Source organism: Oncorhynchus tshawytscha, linkage group LG06, assembly GCF_018296145.1.
Source record: "Oncorhynchus tshawytscha isolate Ot180627B linkage group LG06, Otsh_v2.0, whole genome shotgun sequence".
Classification (NCBI taxonomy): Eukaryota; Metazoa; Chordata; class Actinopteri; order Salmoniformes; family Salmonidae; genus Oncorhynchus; species Oncorhynchus tshawytscha.
Window position 1 is genome coordinate 54993609 of NC_056434.1, and position 12654 is coordinate 55006262.

General features: G+C 40.9%; 1 protein-coding gene across 2 annotated transcripts in view; it reads right to left on the reverse strand.

The window, feature by feature from the left end:
* The window catches only part of LOC112252685 (membrane-associated guanylate kinase, WW and PDZ domain-containing protein 2), a 233779-nt gene extending 223185 nt beyond the window's left edge, over positions 1-10594 (reverse strand). The window contains exon 1 of one of the 2 annotated variants that reach the window (XM_024424141.2): positions 9853-10594. In XM_024424141.2, the coding sequence (XP_024279909.1) occupies positions 9853-10150 (298 nt within the window). In that variant the 5' untranslated portion in view covers positions 10151-10594. The remainder of the gene's footprint in view (positions 1-9852) is intronic. The other variant, XM_024424140.2, reaches the window with a different exon arrangement.
* Positions 10595-12654: the final 2060 nt, after the last annotated feature.

Genomic DNA, 12654 nt, shown 5'->3' on the forward strand with positions numbered 1-12654 from the left:
TTCAAATATTGACTCTGCATCAACTTCATGTAATTGTCAATAAAAGCCTTTGACACTTATGAAATTCTTGTAATTATACTTCAGTATCCCATAGTTGTCCCATCTGACAAAAAATATCTAAAGACACTGAAGCAGCAAACTTTGTGTTAATTAATATTTGTGTCATTCTCAAAACATTTGTCCACGACTGTATATTACCATGTTTTTCAACCATTTTCAGCCATTTTTCTTTCTGTCGTCTGGTGGTCAAAGTAAGAGTGTGGAAAGTCTCTGTCTCTCTCACAAGTTTGGAAAGCACTTTATAGTACAGTAAAGAAAAGTAGAGTATAGTTCAGTACATTACTGGTTTCCTTCATCTTCTGCAACTAAGTTAGGAAGGACGCCTGCATCTTTGTAGTGCCTGCATCTTTTGTATTGATAGACCATCCAAAGTGTAAGTAATAACTTCACCATGCTCAAAGGGATTTTCAATGTCTGTTTTTTTGCCATCTACCAATAGGTGTCCTGCTTTGTGAGGCATTGGAAGACCTCCCTGGTCTTTGTGGTTGAATTTCTATTTTGGAATTCACTGCTCGACTGAGGGACCTTACATTATTATTCAATGTGTGGGGTACAGAGAAGAAGTAGTCATTAAAAAATTTCGGTAAACACTATTATTGTACACAGAGTTAGTCCATGCCACTTATTATGTGAACGGTTAAGCAAATTCTTACTCCTGAAATTATTTAGGCTTGCCATAACAAAGGTTTTAAATACTTGACTCAAGACATTTCAGCTTTTCATGAATTTGTAAAAACATCTCAAAAATCATAATTACACTTTGACATTATGGGGTATTGTGTGTAGGCCTGTAACACAATGTACATGTCATCCATTTTAAATTCAGGCCCTAACAACAAAATGTGGAAAAAGTGAAGTAGTGAATACTGTATAATTAATTCTATAACACTGCACAAACTCACAGAAAACGGCCTAGAAAGAGTAAGCTACAATCTCTCACTCACTATCTATACTATTCCTTTCTGGATTGTTCCCGCTGAGTCCATCTGCATTACTTTCCTCTCTTTCAAATCTTACTTCCTTTCTTTGTTCTTCTTCCCCCATTCACTCTTCCTTTCTTTCTTCCTCATCCCTTTGACCTCTTCCTCTCTTATCCCTTGCTCCTTCTCTCCCTCCCTACCTTTCCGATTGGATCTACACCAATTTTACCTGCTTTAAAGCACCAATTAAACTGTTTGAATCAACCACAGACTGTGTGTGTGTGTGTGTGTGTGTGTGTGTGTGTGTGTGTGTGTGTGTGTGTGTGTGTGTGTGTGTGTGTGTGTGTGTGTGTGTGTGTGGGTGTGTGTTGAGAAATCAGACAGCTACTGGGCGTTCATACTGTGTGGATGTATAGATATATATAGAATTTCTCTCTGCTACCGCACGGCAAGCGGTACCGGAGCGCCAAGTCTAGGTCCAAGAGGCTTCTAAACAGCTTCTACCCCCAAGCCATAAGACTCTTGAACATTAATCAAATGGCCTGCATGAAAGTCCCTGTTGTTCCAAATGACAGTGTGATCTCGCTCTCCGTGACCGATGTGAGAAAAATAATAATGGGAAATCAAGATGTTTAACAAATTCTTCAAGCTCTGTCAAATTGGTTGATGATCATTGCTAGACATCCATTATAGCAGGAATTGCAATAGATTTATAGTGTATTCGAAAACTATTCAGAACCCTTCCCTTGTTCCACATTTTGTTACGTAAAAGCCTTATTCTAAAATGGATTAAAAATAAAAACAGTCAACACACAATATCCAATGACGACAAAGCAAAAACAGGTTTTTAGAAATGTTTGCAAATATATATATATATATATATATATAACTATAGTTTTGGCAAGTCGGTTAGGACATCTACTTTGTGCATGACACAAGTAATATTTCCAACAATTGTTTACAGACAGATTATTCCACTTATTATTCACTGTTTCACAATTCCAGTGGGTCAGAAGTTTACATACGCTAAATTGACTGTGCCTTTAAACAGCTTGGAAAATTCCAGAAAATGATGTCATGACTTTAGAAGTTAGGCTAATTGACATCATTTGAGTCAATTGGAGGTGTACCTGTGGATGTATTTCAAGGCCTACCTTCAAACTCAGTGCCTCTTTGCTTGACATCATGGGAATATCAAAAGAAATCAGCCAAGACCTCAGGAAAAAAAAAATTGTAGACAACTTCAAGTCTGGTTCATCCTTGGGAGCAAATTCCAAATGCCTGAAGGTACCACATTCATCTGTATAAACAATAGTACGCAAGTATTAACACCATGGGACCACGCAGCCATCATACCGCTCAAGAAGGAGACGCGTTCTGTCTCCTAGAAATGAACGTACTTTGGTGCAAAAAGTGCAATCCCAGGACAACAGCAAAGGACCGTGTGAAGATGCTGGAGGAAACAGGTACAACAGTATCTATATCCACAGTATAATGCGTCCTATATATCAAAATAACCTGAAAGGCCACTCAGCAAGGAACAAGCTCCAAAACCGCCATAAAAAAGCCAGACTACGGTTTGCAACTGCACATGTGGACGAAGATCGTACATTGTGGAGAAACATCCTCTGGTCTGATGAAACAAAAATAGAACTGTTTGGTCATAATGACCATCGTTATGTTTGGAGGAAAAAGGGGGAGGCTTGCAAGCTGAAGAACACCATCCCAACCGTAAAGCACAGGGTGGCAGCATCATGTTGTGGGGGTGCTTTCCTGAATGAGGGATTTGTGCACTTCACAAAATAGATGGCAATCATGAGGCAGGAAAATTATGTGGATGTATTGAAGCAACATCTCAAGACATCAGTCAGAAAGTTCAAGCTTGGTCGCAAATGGGTCTTCCAAATGGATAATGACCCCAAGCATACTTCCAAAGTTGTGGAAAAATGGCTTAAAGACAACAAAGTCAAGGTATTGGAGTGGCCATCACAAAGCCCTGACCTCAGTCCAATAGAACATTTGTGGGCAGAACTGAAAAATCGTGTTACAGCAAGGAGGCCTACAAACCTGACTCAGTTACACCAGCTCTGCCAGTGGGAATGGGCCAAAATTCATCCAACTTATTGTGGGAAGCTTGTGGAAGGCTACCCAAAATGTTTGACCCAAGTTAAACAATTGAAAGGCAATGCTACCAAATACTAATTGAGTGTATGTAAACTTCTGACCCACTGGGAATGTGATGAAAGAAATACAAGCTGAAATACATAATTCTCTCTACCATTATTCTGACATTTTATATTCTTAAAATAAAGTGGTGATCCTAACTGACCTAAGACAGGGAACTTTTAATAGGATTAAATGTCAGGAATTGTGAAAAACTGAGTTTAAATGTATTTGCCTAAGGTGTATTTAAACCTCTGACTTCAACTGCATGATTGTATGCATGTATGTACACACACATACAGTGAGGGAAAAAAGTATTTGATCCCCTGCTGATTTTGTACGTTTGCCCACTGACAAAGAAATTATCCATCTATAATTTTAATGGCAGGTTTATTCGAACAGTGAGAGACAGCATAACAACAAAGAAATCCAGAAAAATGCATGTCAAAATATTTTTAAATTGATTTGCATTTTAATGAGGGAAATAAGTATTTGACCCCTCTGCAAAACATGACTTAGTACTTGGTGGCAAAACCCTTGTTGGCAATCACAGAGCTCAGACGTTTCTTGTAGTTGGCCACCAGGATTGCACACATCTCAGGAGGGATTTTATCCCACTCCTCTTTGCAGATCTTCTCCAAGTCATTAAGGTTTCGAGGCTGACATTTGGCAACTCGAACCTTCAGCTCCCTCCACTGATTTTCGATGGGATTAAGGTCTGGAGACTGGCTAGGCCACCTTAATGTGCTTCATCTTGAGCCACTCCTTTGTTATCTTGGCCTTGTGTTTTGGGTCATTGTCATGCTGGAATATCCATCCACAACCCATTTTCAATGCCCTGGATGAGGGAAGGAGGTTCTCACCCAAGATTTGATGGTGCATGGCCCCGTCCATCGTCCCTTTGATACAGTGAAGTTGTCCTGTCCCCTTAGCAGAAAAACATCCCCCAAAGTGGTGGGGTGGGGACGGTTCTCATGATCATTGCAACTCCACGAGGTGAAATCTTGCATATGGGACCTCAGGCCGAGGGGGATTGAGAGTTCTTGTTTCTTCCATTTGCAAATAATCGCACCAACTGTTGTCACCTTCTCACCAACATGCTTGGCCATGGTCTTGTAGCCCATTCCAGCCTTGTGTAGGTCTACAATCTTGTCCCTGACATCCTTGGAGAGCTCTTTGGTCTCGGCCATGGTGGAGAGTTTGGAATCTGATTGATTGATTGCTTCTGTGGACAGGTGTCTTTTATAAAGGTAACAAACTGAGATTAGGAGCAGTCCCTTTAAGAGTGTGCTCCTAATCTCAGCTCGTTACCTGTATAAAAGACAACAGGGAGACAGAAATCTTTCTTATTGAGAAGGGGTCAAATACTTATTTCCCTCATTAAAATGCAAATCAATTTATAACATTTTTGACATGCGTTCTTCTGGATTTGTTTGCTGTTATTCTGTCTCTCACTGTTCAAATAAACCTACCATTAAAATTATAGACTGATAATTTCTTTGTCAGTGGGCAAATGTACAAAATCAGCAGGGGATCAAATACTTTTTTCCCCTCACTGTATAATATATTATACACATACTGACACACACAAGAAACACCTTACTTACATAAGTGTTTAGACCCTTTGCTATAAGACTTGAAATTGAGCTCAGGCGCATCCTGTTTCCATTGATCATCCTTGAGCTGTTTCTACAACTTGTTTGAAGTCCACCTGTGGTAAATTGAATTAATTGGGCATGATTTGGAAAGGCACACACCTGTCTATATAAGGTCCCACAGTTGACAGTGCATGTCAGAGCAAAAACCAAGCCATGAGATCGGAGGAATTGTCCATAGACAATATCCTTACTTACATAAGTGTTTAGACCCTTTGCTATAAGACTTGAAATTGAGCTCAGGCGCATCCTGTTTCCATTGATCATCCTTGAGCTGTTTCTACAACTTGTTTGAAGTCCACCTGTGGTAAATTGAATTAATTGGACATGATTTGGAAAGGCACACACCTGTCTATATAAGGTCCCACAGTTGACAGTGCATTTCAGAGCAAAAACCAAGCCATGAGATCGGAGGAATTGTCCATAGAGGATTAGGTCGAGGCACAGACCTGGGGAAGGGTACCAAAAATATTTCTGCAGCATTGAAGTGGCCTCCATCACTCTTAAATGGAAGATGTTTGGCACCACCAAGACTCTTCCTAGAGCTGGCCGGCAGATCAAACTGAGCAGTCACGGGTGAAGGGCCTTGGTCAGGGAGTTGACCAAGAACCCGATGGTCACTCTGACAGAGATAAAGAGTTCCTCTGTGGAAATGGGAGAACCTTCCAGAAGGACAACCATCTCTACAGCACTCCAAAAAATGAGGCCTTTATGGTAGTGTCCAGATGGAAGCCACTCCTCAGTAAAAGGCACGACAGCCCGCTTGGAGTTTGCAAAAAGGCACCTAAAGAATCTTAGACCTTGAGAATCAAGATTCTCTGGTCTGATGACAACAAGATTGAACTATTTCGCCTGAAGCGTCACGTCTGGAGGAAACCTGCCACCATTCCTATGGTGAAGCATGGCGGTGGCAGCATCATGCTGTGGGAATGTTTTTCAGCGTCAGGTACTGGAAGACTAGTCAGGACTGAGGGAAAGATGAATGGAGCAAAGTACAGAGAGATCCTTGATGAAAACCTGCTCCAGAGTGCTCAGGACCTCCGACTGAGGCAAGGGTTCACCTTCCAACAGGACAACGACCCTCAGCACACAGCCAAGACAATGGCTTCGGGGCAAGTTTCTGAATGTCCTGCAAGGCCCTCCCAGCCAGATCCCGGTCGAACATCTCTGGAGAGACCTGAAAATAGCTGTGCAGCAACGCTCACGATCCAACCTGACAGAGCTTGGAGAGGATCTGGAGAGAAGAATGTGAGAAACTCCCCAAATACAGGTGTGCCAAGCTGTAGCGTCATACCCAAGAAGACTCGAAGCTGTAATTGCTGCCAAAGATGCTTCAACAAAGTACTGAGTAAAAGGTCTGAATTCTTATGTAAATGTCATATCAGCTTGATCATTTAAAAAAAAACAGATTTTGCTTTGCCATTACGGGGTATTGTGTGTCGATTGATGATGGGGAAAAAATTATATAATCAATTTTAGAATAAGGCTGTAACGTAACAAAATGTGGAAGGATCTGAATACTGGGGGGGTCTGAAAACCATGTATATGTACACTGCTCAAAAAAATAAAGGGAACACTTAAACAACACAATGTAACTCCAAGTCAATCACACTTCTGTGAAATCAAACTGTCCACTTAGGAAGCAACACTGATTGACAATAAATTTCACATGCTGTTGTGCAAATGGAATAGACAACAGGTGAAAATTATAGGCAATTAGCAAGACATCCCCAATAAAGGAGTGGTTCAGGTGGGGACCACAGACCACTTCTCAGTTCCTATGCTTCCTGGCTGATGTTTTGGTCACTTTTGAATGCTGACGGTGCTTTCACTCTAGTGGTAGCATGAGACGGAGTCTACAACCCACACAAGTGGCGCATGTAGTGCAGCTCAACCAGGATGGAACATCAATGCGATCTGTGGCAAGAAGGTTTGCTGTGTCTGTCAGCGTAGTGTCCAGAGAATGGAGGCGCTACCAGGAGACAGGCCAGTACATCAGGAGACGTGGAGGAGGCCGTAGGAGGGCAACAACCCAGCAGCAGGACCGCTACCTCTACCTTTGTGCAAGGAGAAAAAAATGCACCACTTTCTTCAACATAGAAATGCTACCAAAAAGGACTAACAGAAACAAATGACGGAAACTGAGGAAGCAAAGCATATGTTTCCGTTTCAGTCTCCTCCATCTCGACCAACCAAAGTAAATTGTAAGTCTTTTTTTACTATTACTAATGTAAAATTAACAGCTGTACAGAAAGACTCATGTGAAGGCCAAATTACATTGAAGGAACTTCTTGATGAAATGAAAGCCTTTAAGTAAGGGAAAACTCCAGGGTTGGATGGCATACCAGTTTGATGTACTCACAAGGAATATTAAAGCATAAGACCTCTCACCAAAGGCTTCAGGCATACAAAAAGTATACTTCAATCCAAACTGGTTCTCTAGCAGATTAGTAAGAATATCTCACCCCATGTTCAAGAATGGCCTTTTCCCCTTTATTCAGACTACAACCTCTCACTTTTGGTTATTTGAAAATGAAATGAACTCCAAAATGTTGCTATTTTTCAAACAAGATATAGAGAGTTGGTTGCAATTTCAGTTTAATCCACCAGAAAAGAGAACAAATATTACAACAAATATTATGGTTAATCTAAAATGTACTAATTGAATAAAATATAAAATAAAATAATAATATATATATTTATATTTATTTTTTGGGGAAAAAAATAAAAGATATAATCTTTGTAAATGATATCATCAGGCCTTGTCTGCTCTACTCAAAATTACAGCCAACTAATTTCAGCATTACCACCCAAATGGAAGAGGCAAGTGGAAGGGGGAGAAAGTAAGGAACTTGTCTGTCGGCCTTGCATTAAAAACGAAAATTGGCTAAATTGTGATAAATAAAGAAATACACCAGTTTCATTTAAAGACCCACCCCCCAAAAAATCAGCTTGGTTACTACATGATTCCATGTGTAATTTCATAGTTTTGATGTCTTCACTATGATTTTACAATGTAGAAAATAGTCAAAATAAAGAAGAACCCTGGACTGAATAGGTGTCCAAACTTTTGACTGGTATATGGAGGATACAACCATCCCAGCTCTCAGTTGTTGTCAAGAGACAACAACAAAAAACACCCTGAGTGCATCAGACATGAAACATCAATACAACTGTAAAAACAGCAAAAAAAAATAGATAAACAAGTTCTGACTTCTTACGAGGTAGTCCTTTCATTATAGGATAGAGACTTCTTGCTGCACCAATCAAAGCAGTGGAGCGTGGTCAAAACCACACTCATCTTGTAGCGATGGGAAGCAGGGTTGCAAAATACAATCATACACACGCAATTTTACCATTTATAAAATATTTGTTATGCAGAATAGCTAAAAAATAAGTGAAACTTCAAATTATTGAACAGATTATGATAGTTTGGTGCTTAAGTTTAAAACGTAAATTTGCACCCCCTATTTTAATTTGCTCCATGGCTCAGACGGTGAAGTGTAGGCTACGGCAAAAAGTTGTTTGGCTCAGTCACGACTTGAGGAGAGGAAGAACTTTGCAGGTGTTTCTGAATGGGTAACATTTAAATAAAACCCAGCCCTGAAAAGAAACGTAGACTGAAAAGTATTAGCATGTCATATCATAAGGGAAAATGCATGACATTGGCACTGAAAATATCTGAAGTTATCACTTCAGATTTCCCACTTCAACCCCAAATATATCATACTGATTAAAACGATTGACTTAAATCGTTGTGCAACTTCATGGGGGAAGAAGCTATGGGCATCGTCTTTCTACTGAAAAAAAGTGAATTGCCTTGCTTCTGGGAAATGAGCTGTAAAACTTTTTTTTTTACGTCTCTCTGGCCCATGACAAAACTAGTAGAATTGCAGGAAAGTCCTTCGTCAAGAGAGGGGCCACTATAAAACGTTTTGCCAGAAGATTGGGGGGCCCACCAATCAAATCTCACTTAGGGCCCTCAAAAGGCTGAGTGAGAATGTGACATGATATCCTTGGTTGATATTGACTGCTAAAATGAATTATTTTCATCTCAAAATGCAGTTATAAAATGCAGATTATTTCTGTGTCTTATGTTTTTAAAAAGCATCACCGTTTATGGCTGTAATGACAGGCTACCTTTGCGCAGAGATTGTGTGTGCATGTTCACGTGTATTCGAGAGCATGTGCTGGGGTGGTGGGGGTCGCAAACTTTTAACCACTCCTTTTTAGGGGTCACTGGTCAAAAGGTTTGAGAGCCACTGAGCTAGCAAACAGACCGCTGGTTTGCTGTACAGCTATATAATTGGGTGCAGCTGCCATAAATAAATATGCAGCTCCAAAAATGGTTTGGTGATCAAGAATATACACTATCTACTTTGCAAGCTCACCAGGAATAATGGGGAACCAAGCAACAATTACTAGCATAGGCCTACTGGTCTTTTGGCATGTACAAATGTATTGATATTAATAATTTACTTAATAAGGTTACATTTGGAATTCATTATTACATAATCAAAATGTATTGTAGATTATTATTGTTTTATTTTAAAAAAAGGGCTGTCTGGTAGCATTGAAGTCAGTGCATGTATAAATTTGTGACTTGACTTGTTCTTAGAATACACAACTTGGACTTGACCAGGCCAACTTGGGACTCAATTTGAGACTCAGACCTTGTGACTTGCTTGTTAGTAGAATAACAGTGATTTGGTTCCACCTCTGGTAGTAGTAGTGCATGTCAACATCAGAGGTGACCCCATAGCAAAATGTGCACCTACGCCCTTCTGGGTATAAACACTGGGGTAAATCCTGTATGGAAATGCGCCAATAGTCTATGCTTCTGGACACTATTTATCTTCCATTTGAGTGACATAGTTTGCAATATGCCTACCCATTGACGACACATATATAGGCTATTTCTGATGAGTAGACATACATAAAATAGGCTACAACCAGACAGATGGCTCCTTATCTTGCGCTGTGTGGCGGCGGCTCACACACACTCATTCAATGTTCATGCTTTTACGCCTTTGGCCCCGTCTGGCATACCTCACCTTGTTTGACACACTTGAAGCGGATCGGATCTTTGCCGTGTTTGATGACAGCCAGAACATCCCGGGTGGTGAGCCCGGCCACCGGCGTGTCGTTGACCTCAAGCAGCAACTCATCCTGGGCCAGCTTGCCGCTCTGGACGGTTTCTTTTCCTTGTTTCACCTCCCCGAAGTAGGGGAACTGCCCAATCTCCGCGCCCCCCTTCAGCTCGAAGCCAAATTCTCCCTCTATACTCCTGGTGACGACCGCTTCGTGGACTTTGTTGGTCCAGTGATTTTTTTTCGTCAGGCTCTTGGACATCGTTGAGCGAGTATCACCAAACCGGGGCGCCCATCCGATAGCCTATCGTCTCATCCCGGCCTTTGTGTCATACAGATCGGCTCCCACCAGATCAGAGCGCCGACGGTAGCTCCATCACCGATGCACGCCAGGCGTAGTATCCGTCTAGCACGCAGCGCGTTCAGGTAGGGGGTCTGCAGTACAGCTCGGTGGAGAATCAGGCCGTCACACACACACACACAGGCAAGACACAGAAGATAGGCTACTAGCGGGTGAACCGGATGTGAAGTCTGGAGGAGGGGAGATTAATGGTTCGATGAGGAGGGATGGATGGATGGAAAGGAAAAAAATAGAGTCGCAAATGAATGTTCTGTAGTCTGCACCGCCAGATTGCTCATAGCGCATAGACCAGTTGAGATTGAGCACGCGCAGATTTAAAGCAACATGGATCAAATCGTTTATTTCGTCGTCATCCTCTTCAAACACAATGTTTTCCATGTATTACTACGCTATTGCAGTAACAAACAAAAAAAAGCATCTGATGTCGGCTGTCTAACTTGTCTGCGATAGCTGCATTACACACCACGAGTGTCTAATGGTCTGTGTTCAGTCAGTTAAAAGGTAGTGTAGCCTACATTGCCAACATAAAGTATTCACACCCCATTACCTTTTCAAGATGTTGTTGTGTTACAACCTGAATTCAGGTTGAGATTCAATTGACTCAATTGAGATTTAGTGTCATTGACCTACAATATTTAGGCTTGGCATAATATCAAAATGGAATTGTCAACATTTTCAATAAGTATTCAACCCCTTTATGGCAAGCCTAAATAAGTTCAGGAGTAAAAATTCAAGTGACATGATATGTTAAATGGGCTTACTCTGTATGCAATAATAGTGTAACATGCTTTTAGAATGACTACCTCATCTTTGTACCCCACACATTATCAAGGTCCCTAAGTCGAGCAGTGAATTTGATTCCACCATAAAGACCAGGGAGGTTCTCCAATGCCTTTCAAAAAAGGGCACCTATTGGTAGATGGCAAAAAATAAAGTAGCCATTGTATCCCTTTGCGCATGGTGAAGTTATTAATTACACTTTGGATGGTGTATCAATACGCCCAGTCACGACAAACATACAGGTGTCCTTCTTAACTCAGTTGCCGGGGGGGAAGGACACTCAAGGATTTCACCATGAGCCCAATGGTGACTTCAAAACAGTTACAGAGTTTAATGGCTGTGATAGGAAAAAACTGAGGATGGATCAACAACATTATACAGTAGTTACTTCAAGGGCTGTGGCAGTCAAAAGAAGCATGATATGAAGAAAATGTCATCTATTTCAGAAGAACAGAATAGCATACACTGGGTTGTCCTTATGTTAGGTCCTGATCTGGCTATGCCAAATGGCTGTGGGCAACACTATTTTGAATAACAGAAAATATTTGTTTAGAATTCCGTGGAATTATTTTATAGTATGAAGAATGCAATTGAATTATGCTTCATTTAGAGTTATGAATGTAACTTTAGTTACAAACGTTGGGAGAGAGAATACAGTAGACGGCACACGCAAAAAAGTGATTGATGAGGTATTTTATGGATCACGTGGTTATACCCATATATGTACATCCTGTCCTTCTGTTCTCACACTACCGAGTGAGTGTTTATATAACCTGATAGTGCATTTGTTTATGCTAAAGCTGTCATGATGATTGATGTGTAGTGACCTTGTTGAACTGTGGAATGTGTTTGAACATTTGAAAGAGTATGGCCCCTGTTCTAGTGAACTTAGGGCCTGGCTGTTTTATTTTTTCCTCTGACGACCTTGGGTAGGCAGAGGGAGTCTGGAAGGGCATCAAGGAATCTTTGGGTTGTCTGAGAATTTATAGCACAAATTTTGCTGCTCCTTGGTTGGGGTCTGAGCAGATTATTTGTCATCGATTGCAAACGCAATAAAATTAGGAAAAACATTAAGATCCACAACATTTATTCCATGGAACAAAACTAGGTCCAGATTATGACTGTGGCAGTGAGTATGTCCGGAGACATGTTGGACAAAACCCAGTGAGTCGATGATGGCTCCAAAAGCTTTTTGGAGTGGGTCTGTGGACTTTTCCATGTCAATATAAAGTCTCCAAAAATTAGAATATTATCTGCTATGACTACAAGGTCCGACAGGAATTGAGGGAACTCAGTGAGGAACACTGTATATGGCCCAGGAGGCCTGTAAACAGTAGCTAAAACAAAGTGATTGAGTAGGCTGCATAGATTTCATGACTAGAGTTCGAAAGACGAAAACTTTGTTTTTTTGTTTTTGTAAATTGAAATTTGCTATGGTGAATGTTAACAACACCTCCGCCTTTGCCGGATGCGAGGGGGATATGGTCACTAGTGTAACCAGGAGGTGAGGCCTCATTTAACACAGTAAATTCATCAGGCTTAAGTCATGTTTCAGTCAGGCCAATCACATCAAGATTATGATCAGTGATTAGTTCATTGACTATAACTGCCTTGGAAGTGAGGGA